The sequence below is a fragment of the Mus musculus genome, chromosome 4 (genome assembly GCF_000001635.26).
Source record: "Mus musculus strain C57BL/6J chromosome 4, GRCm38.p6 C57BL/6J".
NCBI classification, from domain to species: Eukaryota; Metazoa; Chordata; class Mammalia; order Rodentia; family Muridae; genus Mus; species Mus musculus.
In genome coordinates, this window is record NC_000070.6 from 106,557,693 (window position 1) to 106,577,584 (window position 19,892).

General features: G+C 48.6%; 1 protein-coding gene across 1 annotated transcript in view; it reads left to right on the forward strand.

Annotated features, from left to right (window-relative positions):
- The first annotated feature begins 3,345 nt into the window (after positions 1-3,345).
- The window catches only part of Dhcr24 (24-dehydrocholesterol reductase), a 28,076-nt gene continuing 11,529 nt past the window's right edge, over positions 3,346-19,892 (forward strand). The window contains exons 1-5 of the mRNA NM_053272.2: positions 3,346-3,705; positions 6,709-6,864; positions 13,720-13,825; positions 14,533-14,651; positions 16,036-16,299. Of these exons, the coding sequence (NP_444502.2) occupies positions 3,475-3,705; positions 6,709-6,864; positions 13,720-13,825; positions 14,533-14,651; positions 16,036-16,299 (876 nt within the window). The 5' untranslated portion in view covers positions 3,346-3,474. The remainder of the gene's footprint in view (positions 3,706-6,708; positions 6,865-13,719; positions 13,826-14,532; positions 14,652-16,035; positions 16,300-19,892) is intronic.

Below are 19,892 nucleotides of genomic sequence, written 5' to 3' on the forward strand. Positions count from 1 at the left end.
AAGTCAGCTACAGTGTACTTATATATAATAAATAAATTTTTAAAAAAAGAATGCTTACTTTATATCTGTTGAGTGGAGCCACAGGAAATGATGACCCACCCAACCAAGGGAGAAGATTCAAATACTGGAAAGATCCAGATGGTGAGAGTCATACTCCAATTTCACTGTTTCTCCAAATAAGACAATAACACAATTTACTTGACCTTTGAGTTTGAACATCTCCATTTCCTTAGAATAAACCTGGCTTAAAGACCAAATGATCTGAGAAACTACTGTATATACATACTAGAAATTCCAGGACTCTGGTGTTTATTAAACTCTTTAATTGGGGGGGGGGGTGCTGTGTGGTTTAAAAAGTTTGTGTTTATCAGGAAAAGAAATGGAGAACTGCAGTTTAGGAAAAGTGTTTGTGGTTGAACCATCACAGGGATTGTCCTTAATTTCTGGTTAGCTTGCAAAATGCTGGCCAGAGCACCTCTTCCCACATTCTGAGTGACCTGTTTTCATGCTTCATCAACTCTGTAACTAATGTGTGGTTATGAGCAGGTTCCTGGTTCAAAGCAGTCATTTTGACTTTAGGACAAATTAATAAATGGCTCAAGAAGATTTCATTTCCTCTCTCTCTCTCTCTCTCTCTCTCTCTCTCTCTCTCTCTCTCTCTCTCTCGTGTGTGTGTGTGTGTGTGTGTGTGTGTGTGAGAGAGAGAGAGAGAGAGAGAGAGAGAGGAGTTTGTAACTCCAAACAGGCCCAGAAGGGAGGTTTTGAAGTGCCAGGCCATTCTGTGTCCTTGCATGACTGCGGGAAGCCCACCATTAACTAGCCCAGCTCCGGGTGACTCTCCTCCTTGTTTAGACGACAGCTACCCAGAGGACGAGAGTTTGTGAAGAGAGGAACTGCTATGACTACTTTTTCATTCCTTTTATCTGACAGTTGCTGCCTGAAAATAAATTTTTTATCTACTTTCCATGGGCTTCCTTCTTCTCAAGAATAAGACTATCCCAATTAGTAATTTCCATTGTTTCTTCTACAAAATACTCATCGCTAGTTAATTTTTAAGTTAGACGTGCTGTTCACATTACAATAGACTTGAACTTTTCTCAGAACACTTAACCTCCAAAATAAAGTGTTGGTTTGAACAGCTGCATCAAACAGGTCCAGGGCAGGACACGGTCCGAACAGGCTCTCTCTGACAGCCTCTCTGGATTGTAGCTTCTAGGTACATAGCACGACACAAACCTGTCATTTTTAAGTTTCTAGAAACTACCTTTAAAACATGAAATCAGGGCTGGGGTGATGGTTTAGACATTGAAGTGTTTGCCACGAAAAGCGCGAGGACCTGAGTTCCGGTCCCAGCATCCACCTTAAAAGCCTGAGTTCCGGTCCCAGCATCCACCTTAAAAGCCAGGTGTTGGTGGCAGGAGAGAGCCCCGCAGTCAAGAAGCCTGTGGGTCCTAGGACCGTCATGGTGGCTCTCAGTTGTCTGTAACTCCCACTCTAGGGAATCCACTGCCCTCTTCCGAGCTTCACACGCTTCTGTATTCAAATGGCACACATGAACACACATAAGCATACACATACACACAAAAACTGTGAAAAATTATTTCCAAAGTTTGGTATGTCAGTGAACACCTGCAATAGCACTGGGAAGGAAATTTTAAAAAAAACGAAACAAACAAACAAACAAAAAAAGTGGATCCCTTAGGAATTACTGGCCTGCCAGTCTAGCAAGCTCCAGGTTCTTTGAAAGTCACTGTTTCAAAAAGGAGGGTGGACATTGAACTTTTGTATACACACATAAGCACACATGTCCTCCCTTGCACAAACAGGAGTGTTCGAGGTCACAGTTATGTCTACACATACACATATACATGCACACCAAGAAATAAAAATTTTACTATTAACCCAAGATAATGTAATCATTTTGACCAAAGTCAATATGAATATTATGAACATGTGTTTTACACTTAAAGGACATTTCAATTTGTGTAAGCTACTGACAGCTCTATCAGTAGCTGTCATAGCTGGGTAGGACGGTCGGTTCCAGTCTGGACTCCTCCCTTTGGAAGCTGAGGGTAAACAACCTCTCACTTTGAACTTTGATTTCTATTGGATATTTGAACTCCCACATACATTCTTCACTTATCCTTTGGTCAACAACGGTGTGCCTTACAATGCCCTAGTCATTATGCCACAAATTGGAAATTCAAAAGTGCTGTAATAACAAGGTGTTGTTTGCCCTAAAGCTCCATCTGTAGGAGGGAGAGACACATAAAGGGACAATTATATAAAAATGGAAAGAACTGTGAGCCTCTGAAAGAAGTACATAAACTTGGCTTTAGAAGTGGCACCTCGCGAATCTCTAGGCTGTGTAGTGCTTTACCTCGGTGATACAATGGGGAAAGAGCCTTCTAGGGACAGATTCACCGAAGGTGGAAGGTGGCGCTATAAAGGATGGCAGAATGGAGTGCCCGAGTCCGTGTCCGGACAAAGGTGGAAGGGGGGGGGGGGGGGGAAGGAAAGACACGTGAAGCAGACAAGGCCCTGGGAGGTTTGAAAAATCTTCAGAGCTTCCTCCTGTTCAGGGAAAGTGCAAATACCACCGGACTCAAGCTTCTGGCGAGGTCAGAGGTTGTTCCGCAGCCTGGCCTGGTTGCTCCGCAAGGCCGGGGCCATGTGCTGGGTTCTTACTCTTAATCTAGGGCTGCCATGCCGCCTTGAAGCTCTTTCTTCCTGTCTCCAAGCCTCCATCCACTTTGGGTTCAGCATGGAAGAATGCCATCAACGCCTCTGTGCTTTTTAAAATTACTCGACAGGTGGAATTCACCATCGCGTATTTTAAAATGGGGGTCCCAGCTACCCACGGCCCAGAACTGCTAAGGGGGGTAGTTCAAATGCATTTATGGTAAACGCCCTGAAAATTGAAAGGATTCCCCCTCCTGGCCATGTGCCTACAGAGTGTCATGACCTGCCCCGGTCAAGGCCAGAGGCTCTCCTGCCAGGGTTGCAGGGTGGTTGTCTGGAGCGCCTCCCACCCTGGGGAGGTAACCCAATGCACAACTGCTTGACGTGTGTCCACGGGAGGCACCACCCAAGGAGGAGATCAAGGGTGGTCCCGCTGCCTCCAGAGCGAGAGCCCTAAACCCCGCCAAGCCCGCCGCTTGCCGACCCTACCAGCGCCCCCAGCCCAGGTCAGCCCCTCCTCGCACGCCGACTAGAAGAGGGTGGAGCATCCCGGTTCCCGCAGCCAATGAACGCAGCGGCTCCCTGGTCCGATCCCCGGCGCGGCTCACCATTGGTCGCCGCCTGGGTCTCGGCCCACCGAACCTTGGCGACCCAAGCCAATCGCGAGGCGGCGGGCCCGACTTACAGGCTCCCGGGGCGGTGGCGGCAGGCGCTGAGCCGGCGGAGCGCGGAGCGGGCGAAGGAGACGGGCGGCGCGAGCCCGCACCCTTCCGCGCGGTGCGCCGCGACACCATGGAGCCCGCCGTGTCGCTGGCCGTGTGCGCGCTGCTCTTTCTGCTCTGGGTGCGAGTGAAGGGGTTGGAGTTCGTTCTCATCCACCAGCGCTGGGTGTTCGTGTGCCTCTTCTTGCTGCCGCTCTCGCTCATCTTCGATATCTACTACTACGTGCGCGCCTGGGTGGTGTTCAAGCTGAGCAGTGCGCCGCGCCTGCACGAGCAGCGCGTGCGGGACATCCAGAAACAGGTGAGCGGCGCGGGGCGCGGCTGTGCGCCGGGGTAGCGGTTCTCTGGGCGACGGGGGCGTGTGGGGCCGGAGGAATGGGCGTGGGAGTGGGGATCGCAAAGGACCTGGCGTGTGATGGGGGAAGGGACTGTCCAAGGATGAAACGGAAGCAGCAAAAGCACCGGGGCAACAAACAGAACCCTAACCCTAGGTTTATAAAGTGTCTGCTAGGTGCAGGGCATGCGCAGTGCCTAGAAAACGAGGGACCCTAAACCCTCGGGAAGTGCGCAACAGTCAGGTAACTCAGGCCCCCCACATTCCAAAGGAGGAATGGCCTCTGGAAGGTGGTTCTGGGAAATGGGGAGGGGGGAGATCCAAGTGGAGAGATTGGCTGAGCAGAAGTAGGAAGCTGAGGAGCACAGTCATGAGAGGAAAAAGGTTAGAAAGTCAGTTTGGAGAGGAGCCTTATGCAGGAAAGAGGTGAAAGTTTGTTTTGCGGTCCGAGGTGCTTCGGATCCTTTTACAATGGAGGTTTAAAGAGAGATTAAAAGGCAGGATCAGCCCCCAATTCCGTGTAATGTGCAGCAGATTCTGCATCCAGATGTAGTCGTCCCAGTAAGTAGATGAGGAGTTCATATAGGCCAGCCGGCACCAAGGCTAAGACTTCTCTTCACAGTGAAGCGTCTTCCCCCTCATCCAGGGTTAGCATGGGCTCCCTTTGCCCTCCTTATATTCCTCTCTAACTTGCATCAGGCTTCAGAGAGCGTCTGCTTCCTGCCGCTGCCCGCATGGCAACCACCCTCTTGTTCTATTTACTTCTTGCTGTATGCTGCAGACTGAGCACCACAGGCTTAGCCTGCAGGTGCCAGGCAGAGTGACCTCCAGACCAGAAGACCTTACCCAGGGAGAGGAGATGCAGAGGGTGCATCGATCAGAATCACTTTGCACCTCCACCCCCACCTGCACCATTTTCCTTGGGTCTGTCTGCAGGTTCTATTTGCCATTTATTTACCTGCTGGATGTCCTGTGAGCACCAGAAGACAGGACTGTTACCTGACGGCTCCCCTTGGGGCAAGAGTGTATTAGTGAGAGGTTGTTAACCTAAACTAAATGGAAGGATGCGCAAGGAACAATGGGGCCCTACACGCCATACCTGTGCCACTCGTGTGTGCAGTTTACAGTCCACGGCCTCCTGGTGTCTAGTACCAGTTTTACTAAAATGAGGTTCAAAGTGTGAGTCATGTGCCCAAGACAGCACAACCGATAAATAAGGCAGGCAGTCAACATTGGCTTCGGTAAGAGCCTGAACTCTCAACCCCCTCAGCCTTGTGTCTCCATCCCATCTCTGATTTTGTTGCCTCATGCCTAGTTTCTTACCATAGCTTCCCAAATAGTTACCTACTTTCTGGACCCTTTCTGTCTCTCTTGAGGATTTGACAAAGAACTTTTTAACCCCCAAATCCCATCAATGTCCCAAGCTTGATAGTTTCTGCCTGTGTGATCCAGCAGCAACCGCTAATCCACTCCCTCACACTCTGTTTACATAAAGTCTCCCACTGCAGGGTCAGGCAGAGCTGGGTGGTCTTGGAATTCACCCTTTGTCTTCCCACCGGGGACTCATAGTCCTGCATTTCTGCCAGACTGAATCAGAGGAAAGCCCCTCCCCATCCTGAGCCCTCTGACAGACAGCTCCAGGGCAGCCCACTGACCCTTGACCAGACTCTTGCAAAACTTAGTTGAAGCTGGTTTGAGTAAAAAGGACACTAGCTTGTGTCCTGAACAGCATCTACCTGCTGGATGCCCTGTGAGTTCTAGAAGACAGTGACTGTTATCTGACAGCTGCCCTTGGGGTCAGAGTATGTTTGCGAATGCCTGTTAGATCAGTACAGCTGGCTGAGGCATAACTGAACCCAGGACCCCCTCCCCCATTTATCTTCATCCTGCCTGCCATGTCATTCTTGGCTCTTCCTTCCCTTGAGTTGGCTCCGTTCTAGTGGGGTGCTGTTTTCCTGTGGAATCCCCAACACTTTCCGGCTTAGATCCAGCCAGTGTTGCCACCACCTCAGTAAAGAGAGAGTGCCCTCCTGGAACCAGACCCAGAAGGGGTTTGCCTACTGGGCTCACAGTCCTGTTCCTAAAACTGTCACTGTGGCCAGCAGGGCACAGTCAGCCTGGGTGGGGGGAGAGGAATCACTAGAAGCAGAGGAAGAGGAACCGGTTGGTGCTTGGGTGCCCTGACCACAGCAATGCATCACGCCTGCCTTGTCCGTCCGCAGGGACAGGACAGCTTCCTCTATTCCTCATTAGTGCATCACCCTCTGCACCTTCTTGCTCCAGTGTGGAAGTTTTGCCAAAGTCTTTCCTCCCACTGACTGGCTGCTCCTTCCCTGTCCCCTCTGTCAAATTGGTACATGAGTTAGCGTATGTGGATGCTGACAGCAGGCATCTACTTGGCACTGGATACGCTCTTCTTCCATGGACTAAGCCCCTCTGTCTCCCTCCCAGCTCTCTGTCTTTCGGGCTCGGCTTGTTCAGTCCTGGTTATGAATTCGGGTCTTTCCAGTCATGGGGTGTACAACCTCATACAAACTATCTTGCCTGGGTTTCCTCATCTGCAAAGGGGGGGTGTGTCACCCAGCCTCCTGAGATGAAGAGATCTAACCAGACAATGAACAGTAGGTGCCTCACTGGGTGATTGTACGATGGAGATGATAATCATGTTTATGACTGCTCTGCTACTGCTAGAAAGCCTTCCCTGGGCTTTCCACTTACTGTCTTTGGAGGACTCTGTTCTCTAGGGCTTTCTTGCATTCGTCCTCGTGCAGTAACAACACATTGGCTGTTCTGTTGACGTCCTGAGCTAGGGAGACTGCACAGGGGAAAGCCCTCAGCGTCACCATCCTCTCCAATGGGGCCTGGGTAAAGGCATTTTTTCCCAGCTCCCTCATCCTGAAAGAAGGGCTGTGTGTCCATCCCCCTGGGACTCCCAGATGGAGCCAGCTGAGTCGTATCCTGTGGTTACAGGTCCGGGAATGGAAGGAACAGGGCAGTAAGACCTTCATGTGCACGGGGCGCCCAGGCTGGCTCACTGTCTCGCTGCGAGTCGGAAAGTACAAGAAGACCCATAAGAACATCATGATCAACCTGATGGACATCCTGGAGGTGGACACCAAGAAACAGGTGAGGGGGCTGGGGTCGTAGCTCAGTGGTGGAGCGTTTACATTTACCTAGCACTGTGCAAGGCCCCGGGTTCAATCCCAGGTACTGCCCCCCTCCTTCCCCCAAAAAAGTGACAAAACGGAGTGAGCACATGCTGTCCTTGGCTCTGGGGTCGGGTCAGCACTGCCCCGGGTATGAGTGACTCTTGGGAAATGAGTTCAGTTCACCCAGAGTGGACAGGTCCGAGGCCATCGGGCAAGTCTCTACCTCCCATTGTTGGCCTCCGAGCGCTGTAGCCACTAGGAGGAAAGTCTGCCCATAGTCAGCCAGGCAAGCTGAGAACTCCAGGGAATCTTTTGATTGTCTTAGTTCTGTTAGGGAAAAAAAAATAGGGATGGAGAAATCCCAGGCAAAAATGAGAGACAAAAGGACCCTGTTTATCTATCCATCCTGGTAAGAAAGTATGCTGGTAGGCTACAAAGGTAGCTGGCGAGGGGAATTTGGTATAGGCTTGTTGGTTGGCTAGCCCAAAAGTACACACTCTTTGCCACTGCTGCCCTCTGCACCCCCCACCTCCACCCCCTAACTCCCCCCACATACTAATTTTACTTCTTAATGCTTCTGGGCCTTTTAGCTAAGATAACGTGTAGATATTCTTCTTCTCAACACGTAACTTAAGGAAAGGGGGACTCGGCTTACATGTCATCAGAGGTCTCCAGCGCGGAGATTTGGATTGCACTTTCATTTTAATAGAAAGTTGCAATATCCAGGGACAGGAGTGGTTTTGACTGCGGTGTGTTCACCTGGTGATATTTCATCACTGTGAGACCCCGGCCGAAGTACTGGTATCACTGTGCCTTCTCTGAGACAGCTTTGTTGGTATTGCCTGGCACAATGAACCGTACATGTTTAAAGTACGCAGTTGGGTAATAAATTTTGACATGAGTTTTGACATGACTGCACCAGTGAAACCATTATCAAAATACACAAAATACAGAACACTCACCCCCGCCATTACACACACACACACACACACACACACACACACAGACACACACACACACACACAGACACACACAGACAGACTTGTAATTCTCTCCCCAAACCCCTCCCTGCCCGTTCCACCCACAGCCTCTGGTTAGCAGTGTTCTCTTTCTGCTGTTATAAATAAGTGTTAGACTTTGGATACTATTGAAAGAAATCATTCAGTGTATACTCTTTGGGTCTGGGTTCTCTAATGAGTATTTTAAGATGCATCCATATTGATGTCCCTGGTACAAAGGGTTTTACTGCTACATAGTATCTTTTGCATGGCCAGTCTGCTTAGTCATTGACCTGCTGGTGGGCATCCCTGCTTTTTCCACTTTGAAGCTGTTACAAAATAAGTGGTCAGTAACAAACAGGCTTTCTATAAACATGCAAGGTATTTCTTTTGGACTGGAGAGCTGGCTCAGCTCTTTCAGAGGACCTGAGTTCAGTTCCCATGTCAGGCAGCTCACAATGTTTACGACTCCAGCTCAGGGGGGTTCCACCATGCGTATACACATAGTTTAAACACATAAAAATAAAATAGAGGCCAGAGAGATGACTCACCAGTTAAAGCATGTGTACTGTGCGTGGAGAGGACCCAAGTTTGGTTCCTGGCACCTCCATCAGGGGGTCACTGCCACCTGTAACTCCAGCTCTGGATAGAAAGATTCTGGCTTCTCAGGACACCTGCACACGTGCCCACGCACACAGACACATAGATTAAAATAAGAACTCTAAAAATAAATAAATAAATAAAAGTAAGTCTTTAAAAGTCTTTCCTTGGGCAAATGCCTAGGAGTAGAATGGCTGAGTCCCCTGACAGGCAGCTGTCTACTTACGTTTAAGGAAAACGGTCAGGTTGTTTTCCTAAGGAGAAGTTTCACTTTACAGTGCCGTGGGTATTGTGTGCCTGCTGCTGGCCGCATACTGCTGAACCTGTTGTAGCGGGTCTCAGTTTTACCCATTCTCAGGGTGTGTTGGGGTGGCGTCTCCTTGTGGTGGCTGAAGACCCAGGTCATCCTTCCATATACATAACCAGCCTCCAGCATGTTGTCTTTGGTGAGGCCCATTCATATTTTTTGCTAATTTTTTTAAAATCTGAAATCATGCCATATTGTCTCCTAGCACCATGGCTTGTCTTCTGAAAACCAGAACTTTACCACTCATTCAGGGAGTGTGGAGGTCAGAAGACGGCTTCGGGAATGAATAAGTTGTCACCTTCCATCTTACAGGATCAGGACTTGACTATTGAGCCATGTCACTCACCCCCCCAAAAAAATAATTTCTGATTTCCCTTTTGCTATGTGTTTTGACGGGTTATTACAAGAATGTTTAGTTTTCAAGTATTTAGCAAGATCTTTCTATCTTGGACTTCTGATTTAATTTAGCTGTTGCCAGAAAATTGAGTGCTTTCAACTTTTTAAGGGAAAAAAAAAGTTAAGAGTGTGTGTGTGTGTGTGTGTGTGTGTGTGTGTACGTACACTCACGTGAATGAACTGTTTGGGAGTGACAAATGTCATCGAGATCCCATTGCTCATTGGCTTGCCCAAATCTATCTCTACAGCTCTATCACTTACTTCTCTACTAGGCAGAAGCAAACATGTTTCTTTATTTTTTCTGATGTCCTTTTGATTAACTCCTTTTTTTTTTTAATTATGAAAAGATGTATCACCCTTCTACCTGCTGCCTCCTCTCAGATGCTGGGAGGATGGGTGTGACCACTGCACCTGGCGGAGATTACCTCTTTAAAAAGCCTTAGTTATGGTCTTTGTTCTGAAATCTACTCAGTCCGATAGTGATGACACTAGTCGCTAATCTCGTTAAACTAGCATGGCATGATGTGTAATTTTGTAATATTTACGGTTGACCTAACAGAGTGTGTTTCTCTTATGGGCAACACCCAGTTGGGTCTTGCTGTTTTTTTATTTAGCCTTTGTTTTAATTTACTTATGTTATGTATGCTAGTATACTGTAGCTGTCATCAGACACACACCAGAAGACAGCATCAGATCCCATTACATGTGGTTGTGAGCCACCATGTGGTTGCTGGGAATTGAACTCAGGACCCCTGGAAGAGCAGTCAGTGTTCTTAACCGCTGAGCCATCTCTGCAGCCCCTCTCTCTGTCTTCTAATTGAGGTTGTAAGACCGTTGGTCCTACTGCCCTTCCTTGACGTGGCGGCTGGAGTATGTCACGTGTTGTCTATTTATGTGCATTTGTTCCTTTTTCTCCCGTCTTCTCATCTCAGTCTGTGAGAGCGTCCTCTCTGGCGTCCTTCCGTAGCTCTGCCTGGGGGTTTCCAATCTACATTTTCTTCACAGCAGTGATGTTACCTCACTTCACACACCGTGGAAAGACCTTACGACGTCATACTTACATTGCCTTCCTCCCACCCTTTCTACTACTGTGTACGTTTTTCTTAGCTCCACACTGTATTATATCAATATTTTAATGACCAGTTGCCTGTTAAAGGAATTTAAATATAAGAACATCTGTTTGTCTATAGAGTTACTGTCTTTTCAGTCTATTCTAGAGATTTATGTCTGCCACTGTTTTCCTTTTGCTCAAAGGACCCCTTTGAGTTCGGGGCCAACCTGGTCTACAGAGAGAGTTTCAGGACAGCCAGGGCTACACAGAGAAACCCTGTCTTGAAAAACCAAAAAACAAACAAACAAAGGACCTCTTTACATTTCTTATATACATCACAGTATATATAAATATGCATTCTTTTCAAGGTATTTTTTGTTTACGTGTCTGTGTGTGCACACATGTGTGTGAGTCTCCAAAGAGGCCAGAAGAGGGCATCAGATCCTGGAGTTACAGGTGGTTGTAAGTCGCCCAGCATGGATGCTGGAAATTAAACTCAGAGCTGGGCTTAGTGGCTTAGTGGTTGAGGTAAAGGCCAGCCTGGTCTATAGAATGAGTTCCAGGACAGCCAGAGCTACACAGGCATAACCAGGAAAGGACTATATAGGGGAAATGAGGAGAAAGAAGATAGGAGGGAGGGAGGGAGGGAGGGAGGGAGGGAGGGAGGGAGGGAGGAAGGGAGGGAGGGAGGGATAGCAACCCTCTAGATAGGCTTTCCCTCCTCTCCAGCGGTTAATGTATTTTAATCACTGGGTTTGATAAATTTTATTATGAAAGTTTTTGGTGTGGTTTTCTTCATAATTCTTGGGTTCAAATTTTGTAAGGTTTTCACTGGTTGTAGAAACTTTGAGGGCTTTTTTTTCCCTGCCTCCTTTTTTTCTCCTTCTTTGGAGACTGCTATTACAGGTGTATTTGGCCTCTTCAACTTGTTCAAGTTATTTCTTCAGTCTCACTTTAGATGATCTCTATTACTATACATATAAATCCACTGCATTTTTTTTTTCTGTGTTACCCAGTTTGCGGTTAGCCCAGTCCACTATATCTTTCATTTCAGACACTGGGTCTTGCTAATATTTTTGTACATGTATGTATGTATTGTATTGTATTGTATTGTATTGTATTGTATTGTATTGTATGTGTGTGCACATGGATATGCTATGGCTGGCACACATGTGGAGGTCAAGAGAATCATTTTCAAAAGTCTCAATTTCTAGAGATTGACCTCAGGTCTTCAGGCTTGCCAGGCAAGTTCTTTTACTTGCTGAGCCCTCTCGCTGGCCCTGAAGTTTAACTACTTGAATAAGGAGAATCCAGTTGATGTCCCTGATTGCTAATTCTATTGTCTGTCAGTCCTAGGTCTGTCTTGCTTGATGGATTTTTCTCATCAGTATGGGCTGTGTTTTCCTACCTCTTTGCATGCCTGTAACTTTTAACTGGACTGTTGGGACACTCTGCCCTTTTCCTAGTGGGTGGCAGGCATTGCATTTCCACAAGTCTCAAGGTTATATTTCCAGGAGGCGGCTAAATCCCTTGGAAACAATTTGATCCTTGTTGGGTCTTGATTTTCTTGAAATGGACCAGAGTACCATTTAATCTGAGCTAATTGTTCCCTACCACTGAGGCAAGCCATTCTCAGGACCTGCCCTAGACCCCATGAATCCGTTTTCCCAGGCTAGCTTATAGGAACAGGTAACTGTGTCCTGCTCTGGCTGACCTCCTGGTGTCTTTACCTGTAATCTTCCCTCTGGGCTGTGTTGCCTGGCCTCAGCCTCAGGCAGTAGCTGAATTCGTATATACCAGTCCATACCTGGATGAAGACGCTGAGGTGCCCTTTGCAGTTCTTCCAGCTATCCTCTTTGGGCCTGGGCAGAACTGTATTCTCATCCACTGTGCAGTCAGCTCCTTTCTGATTGGTCCACTGTGCTGTCAGCTCCTTTCTGATTGGTCCACTGTGCTGTCAGCTCCTTTCTGATTGGTCCTCTGGAGCGCTGGTCCTCTAAATCATGATACAGGCTCCACAAAGGTTCCTCTCACTCTGGGCAGATGAGGGTCTTCTCAGAACTCCTAGTTTGTCCCGTCTCTCAGGTATGGTAAACTGTTGTGGCCTGTGTCTACCTTCTTGAAAACTCCTGTTCCATGTATTTCACTCTGCTTTTTTCTTTTTTCCCCGGGGCAGTATTCTGGTCCCTGGTGCTGTGTCTCAGCATGTAGATAGTCACGTGATTGCTCACTGGCGTGTCCATGAAAAATCAGTTTTATAAAAAGCCTTAATGATAAAAGATGATGTTCATAGTTTAATGCTAATTTCTGTTTATTTTTATTTTATGTGTGTGAACGTTATAACTTCATGTATGTTTGTGTGCTGTGCCCAAAGAGACCAGAGGGCAGTGTTAGGTTCCCTGGAACTGGATGGCTTTGAGCCTCCATGTGGGTGCTGGGAACCAAACTCAGGTCCTCTGAGGGAAACATGTGTTCTTAACTGCTGGACCATCTCACCAGCCCCTTGTGCTAAATTTTTTAAGATCTGTTTGTGTGGTTTGCATGTGTGTGTGCCTATTTGCATCTATGTTGACGTACATACATGTGCTGATGTGTGTGCATATTTGTGGAGGTCAGAGGTTAAGTTGGATGCTTTCTTTAATTGTTCTCAATCATATAGATTGAGGCAAGGATTCTCACTTGAGTCCAGAGCTTGTCGGTTTGACAGGTCTGGCTAGCCAACTTGCTCTGAGGATCCCCTGTCCCTGCCTCTCATGCCCCGGGCAGGTTGTCACACCCAGGCATCTGCATGGGTGCTGGGAGTCTGAACTTCTGTCCTAGTACCTGTGGTATCCACTGAGTGGTCCCCCAGTCTTTAATGCTAATAATTTCTTTTCATATATCTGGGTGTTTTGCCTACGTACGCGTCTGTGTATCCCTTGTATGCTTGGTGCCTGCAGAGGCCAGAAGAGAGCATCTCGCCCTTTGAACTGGGTTGTGAGCTGCCATGTGGATTCTGGGATCAAACCCAGGTCTTTTGGATCAGTATCCAGCCCTCTTAACTGCTGAGCCGTCTCTCCAACACCCCCCCCCATGCTAAATATTAATATGTGTATGTGTGGGTTTGTACGTGTGTGTATGGGTGTTGTATCAAAGCATACGAAAGAGCAGCACAGACATATGGAGAGAGAGGCAGATCTGCTTCGTGGTTGTCGCTGGGAAGTGAAGAGCTAAGCTGGATGATAGATGCCTTCTTCCTTGTCTCTGCTGTCAATGCCAAATTAATATTTCTCCTAGAATCTAGGAAGATGAACTGAACATTTGTTGTGTGGTGGTATTACACGTGTGTGTAACCACACACAGCTGTAGTGTGTGTAACCACACCCAGCTGTTAGGAGATCTTCAAGAGGATGGCTTTCAACACTAGTGGACTCAGAACCAGAGATCATATTCTCTGTAATTAAAGGCAGGACAGTGACCCAGCCTCTCCCCTGTCTACAGATTGTTCGAGTGGAGCCCTTGGTGTCTATGGGTCAGGTGACAGCTTTGCTGAACTCCATTGGCTGGACCCTGCCTGTGTTGCCTGAGCTTGATGACCTCACAGTGGGTGAGTCTCCATGTTCACGGCAGGATCGCAGCAGAGGAACACGGGTCCCCTTCCGTACCGCAGATCTTCTTCATTGCTGGCTACTCTCCCGTTTGGGCCAGAAATAGCCTTGCTCCATTTCTGAGTGGTTCAGATATTCTCATCCCATCTGCTTCCTCGTGACTGTCCATCACTCCAGTTATACCAGTCTCAAACACAGAATGAGTTTGGTGCCTCTCCCTGTAGGGTCTGTGGCCACCAAAGCTCTTATCCAAGGCTATGATCTTCCCATAGGTCATAGCTCCTGCCACCTAGTAACCTCTCTTCATTAGACTTCCTCTTAGAGTGACTTTACACACTGGTTTTTGTTGTTGTTGTTGTTGTTGTTGTTATTGTTGTTGTTTTGAGACAGGGTTTCTCTGTATAGCCCTGGCTGTCCTGGAACTCCCTCTGTAAACCAAGCTGACCTTAAACTCACAGAGATCCCCCTGCCTCAAACTCCTGAGTGCTGGGATTAAAGGTGTCAGCCACTACTGCCCGGCCACACACAGATTTTTTTTTTTAATCCTCTAAGTCTGGTCAGAGATGAGGGTGGTGACCATCCTGGAGACCTCTCACTCCTGCCCCTCAAACTGATGGATGGGGAATGTCCTATCTTAGCAGCCCCGTTTCCGCCAGCCCCACCCAGCACTCTATAGCTTTCCCTGCTGACAGACATGTCTCTGCAGGGGGCCTGATCATGGGCACAGGCATCGAGTCATCGTCCCACAAGTATGGCCTGTTCCAACACATTTGCACTGCCTACGAGCTGATCCTGGCAGACGGCAGCTTTGTGCGCTGCACACCGGTAAGTTCAGAGGTGGGGTCATTGCGGCTGACCAGCGAGTCAGGGAGGAAGCTCTCCTCGCACTGCTTCATTGTCAGGGCACCTCTTGGGCTGTCCTTAGATGGGCGTAGACGCTGTTAAGAACACGTTGTACACATTACGGTGTTTATGTTCTTCACAACCTATGAGGTGACTACTAAGATTACCCAGAGCCAGCTAGGAAGCTAAAGCTCAGAGAGGTTAATAACCTGCCCAGGGTCACACAGATAGTAAATCCTACACCGCTAAGACTTAAACCTCCGTAATTGGGTTCAAGGTGGGTACATCACAGCCACCAGAAGAGAGCCGGATGAAGGATAACTAGCTCAGGAGTTCAGGTCTGGGATCAAAAGATCCCAGTCAGCCAAGCACTAAAATCACATTGGCTCAGCCCATCTTCCACAGACTCATCTGAGCCCTGTCTGTCCGTTTTCAAGAGAAGAAAGGAAGACAGGCTTCTCTGAGGCCGGTTTCTCCTCTGACAGCTGTGTGAACTGGATGGAGAACATGCTGGGGTCTCTGGGGGAATCCTGCCATAGAGCCTGGGTGCAGTTTCTGCAGTTCGTGCTGCTGTGCTGGGGACAGTGAGATGAGCGAGTAGCCCAGGGACTGGATTTGGTGACAGCCCTGCTGTGCCAGAGGCTTCTGCCGCCTTCCTCAGAGCGTCCTTGTCTAGTCCTCTATTTCACCGTTCCCCATCCTGCCTGCCACCATGGTACATTTGTTACACTGGCACACAAGTAGCCTATGCGTAAACCAGCCCAAGGCTGGATTCTTGGGGGGGGGGGGGCTCATTTAGATATAAAGAATCTAACCAACAGCCACTGCTTCAGAGTTGGGAGAGCCTACCTGGGCCCAGCTGGAGTAGCCGACTTTCCAGGGAGCCTTGACTGAGACAGGTCAAGTCGTGCTCCTATCAGATGTGGGCAGTGTTCTGCCAGACTCTTAAGTGTAGGGTAAAGTGGGCCAGGAAAGGTATTGTTACTTTTAGTGCCAGCCAGCTCAGGAGGGGAATTTGCATTTTCATGTCTCCTGGCTACCCTGACTCTAGTAGGGACCCAGCTCATGTTCCCTGCACTCTGCCCCTCTCTGCCCCCTTAGTCCTCCCACTGGGGTTTTCAGGCAGTTCTAGTTATGACCTTGCTGGGTGCTTCAGGGCCTAGGCCTCAGCAGCAGGAAGTGGATGCTGTTTACCTGAGCATCTCTGAAACAGGGAGCAGTAGGAGGTTAAAGTCACGTGAAGCAGAAATTGCAGAGGGAAATTGAATACAGGTGAAAGCAACAGGCGGGAATCCAGTCCAGGCCCTGCGCCCCCTCGCTGCCCTATCAGGTCAAGCTCTCAGCCTATGCCAATTCTCTCTCCCAGTCTGAAAACTCAGACCTGTTCTATGCCGTGCCCTGGTCCTGTGGGACCCTGGGCTTCCTGGTGGCTGCCGAGATCCGGATCATCCCGGCCAAGAAGTATGTCAAGCTGCGGTTTGAGCCTGTTCGGGGCCTGGAGGCCATCTGTGAAAAATTCACCCGCGAGTCCCAGCGGCTGGAGAACCACTTCGTGGAAGGGTTGCTGTACTCCCTGGATGAGGCTGTCATCATGACAGGGGTCATGACGGACGACGTAGAGCCCAGCAAGGTAGGCCAGGGGAAGAAAGGTGGGCAGGCACTGGGCCTATTTAGACTGCTTCATGTGGCATGGTCCACCAGGATGCAGGTAACAGGCTTCCTCAGAAATGTGAGGGGCCATAAGAGGCCTATCTCCTCCACTGCTGCCACCCGCCAGTCACGTGCTTCCCTTATAGACAGAACCTGTTGTCTAATGACAGCCCATGTCATAGATGAAGAAACCGATGCTCCAAGGGCTAATTTAGATTTCTACAAGGTGGCAGAGCCAAGATGGAGTAATTGCCTTGATACTTCCTCCAGATCAAATGGGCACACCTCAGCTTTCACCATACAACGTTTAGTGTTTTATTAACATTTGACACATAACAAGTGAGTAATGTGTAACTTATTGTTACACATAACAAGCAAGTAATGTTTTAGTCTTTATTTTCAGACAAGGTTACCTACCTACTAGCTCAGGCTGACCTGGAGCGCACTGGGTAGTCCAGGCTAACCTCCAACTTAGGGCTATGATCTGAGTAAGTTCTGGAAATATAGGTGTGAATCACTATGTAATATTTTGGAGTTTGTTTGTTTGTTTGTTTGTTTTTGTTTTAGACGGGGTCTCACTGTTTAGTCCTGGCTAGTCTAGATCTTACTATGTAAACCTGGCTGTCCTCAAACTCAGAGAACTACCTGCCTCTGCCTTCCAAGGGCTGGCATTATAAGCATGTGCCACTATAACCCAGCAACCAAGTAATTTTCAATAGCAGGTTTCTTTTTCCCTCCATCCAGACAGGATGCGCGCCTATGGTAAGAGACCTGGAAGTCTAAACAAATAAAAGACTCACTCACATACGTGACCCAAAATGGTCCCGCATTTGTTTCCCCCTTACGCGTGTAGAAAACCTTTTTAAAATAAGAACTAGGGTGTCGGTGTTGCTCATGTAAGGAAGTTAAGGTGCCTCCCATCACCCCCTGGGGTGATCACGTCCACAGTTTTCTCTCCATTGATCAGTGTCTGTGGCTGTGCGTGCCCTGGTTTTCTATACAGTCACTTGGTTGTGTGTCAGAGTACTTGGCCTGATAAGCACTTCCTTTCGCTGAAAATCTAAGACTCTCTTCTCCTTTCCTACCAACATGTACGAATGAAATGGAGTCCTAAGCCCAGGTGTGAGCACCTGAAACGTGAGGGAGGGAGGGAAGGAGGGAGGGAGGCCACACGGGCCTCAGTCGGGCAGCTGCGTGCGTGCCTGTGTCCGGCAGCAGGTGGCTGCATCCCTTGCCAGCTGCAGAGAGAGAGAGAGAATCACACTTTGATTTTTGCCAATCTGATAAGGTTAAAAATAGTCCCTCTTTGTTTTGTAGCTCTCTTGTTACTTTTGAGGGTGAACATATCTTTACAGGGTTTTCTAGCTTGGCTGCCCTTACCTGTGACTGTCTCTTCAAATTTGCCTTGTTCAAGTGGATAAGCATTGTCCCGCCTTAGTCAGTGTAATGCCTTCAGAACAGGTCATTGAGCAAATGCCCTCCCTCTCTGTCCTTAGGTGGCAATGTAACTTGCTTCCAGTTTTGTTTTTAATTAATTTTAAAGCAGTGAGAAAAAATTTGCTCTTCATCAAAGTATTGGCATGTCTTAAGGCATTTGGTCTATACCTATATACTTAAAATGTTTTAAAATCGGGGCCCTCAAGATGGCTCTGTAGCTACTTCGCACCAAGGCTGACACCTAAATTTGATCCCTGGGACCTATGTGACAGAAGGAGAGAACTAACTCCCACAAGTTATCCTCTCTTACACACAAACACAGACACACACACTAAAATTTGTTTTTGTTTCATTGAAACGGAGGGCTAGAGGTTTAGCCCAGTGGCTGCATGCTTACCTAATATGTGTGAGGCTCTGGCTTCAGTAAAATATATTTCGAAAAAGACTCAAAAGTCACGGGGAACTGTCCCTTCTTCATATTAGGAAATGAGACCCAGTGAGAGGTAGAGACTCCTAGAGATGCCCAACAAACAAAGCAGGTTTACATTCTTGTCTCCGCCCTCCGAGTCACATGGGTCCCTGAGTGGAAACTCCTAGAATTTAGCAGTGACCACAGCATTGATTCCAGGCAGGAAATGTGTCAGGAAGAGGGCGTCCAGGAGCATTAGCAACAGTAGCCGTAGAGTTGAAGTGTTCTGGCTCTCTCTAGCCTCAAGCCTAGTCATTGTGAGCCCCCCACCCGTAATCGCCTGTGGGGTATCTGGTGTAGAGGTGTTGCAGCTTCTCTAGGGCATTTCCTTAGAGGCTGTCCACGGTGTCAAGCTGAGGGAGGGGGATGTCAAGAGAAGCCACCCATCACTACCAAAATAGCTTCAGTGTGGTCCGAGAGTCGGTACCATCAGCATGAGTCCTTAGAAGGATTCGCTCAGCTCCTGACGGGTTTAGACCCCTGAACTTCCTGAGGAGAGAGCAAAGGTCCCGAGACCCTTTCAGGAGCTCTTTCAAGTCAAGTGGTAGGAAAGACCAGGGGCCAGAGTCTCTTGCCATTTGTCCCAGCAGATAAGACCAGGACACCAAGTGCAAACGGAGTCGGGACAGGAGGAGTAGATGCTGTCACATGGGCCAGCCAAGTACCATGAGGGGCCCTCAGGTGGCACCACCCAGGGTGAGGCTCTCATCCTGTGAGACTGTAACCCACTTCAGAGCCAAGCTGGGGGTCGCTCTCTGTGGATGCGTTAAAGTCAGCTTGAGCTTCTGCAGTCGCCTAGGCTTCCCAGCTGCTCCGTGTCCTGAGTGATGCTTAGCAGGTTTAGTTACCATTTCTGAGCTTCTCTGGCACAGCGTTTCCTGAAGATCTTGGACCCAGACACCCCAAGTTTCGACTTAATTACACAGTAGATGCCTCTGCCAGGCAAGTAGCCTGGCCCCCACTGCCTTAGATCAAGTTGCTCTGTTTGCTGTCGGTTTCGGCCCCCTTCTGTTACCTCTGTCTACAGGGAAGCCAGCTTGGGCAAACAAACTCTTGTGCAAAACTGTGGCTCCCCCTCTCCTCCCCGCAGAGTGCCTACCAGCAAAGGAGGCTCCAAAGAGGGTGGTACGCAGAGAAGTCGCAGGTGCTGGCTGCAGAAGGAAAGGCCATCGGGAGGCCAAGGAACAGATGTTGTAGGCCACGCCCATGCTAGATGTGCCCTGTGTTATACGTTTAACCTACACAGCCATTCCAGTCAGCAGTGTCTCCATCTTGCCATATAGAAAGTGAGACACACAGGCTAAAAGATCAGCCTCGTGGCTTGTACGTGGGAAAAGCAGACCAGCAGAGATAGAACAGTATAGTGTATACAGTATGGTCTTAGTTTGGGCTTTAATGGTTTGGTTTGGTTTGGTTTGGGGGGGGGCGGGGGGCGGGGATGCAATTGAAAGCCCTGAAAAAAAAAATGAATGTATATTTTATTGTTAATTCACATTCATAGAAAACAGGGTTAGGGAGTAGCCTGCACCACTTCACACAACTAGAGAATGGCTAGGCCATGCTTGGCTCTCTTCCCAAGAGAACCTGCCCAGAATTCAGTTCAGAGGAGTTGGGCCCAAGGTCTGAGCAGCTCGGTCATCTTGGCATCCAGCAGATCATGCCTGACC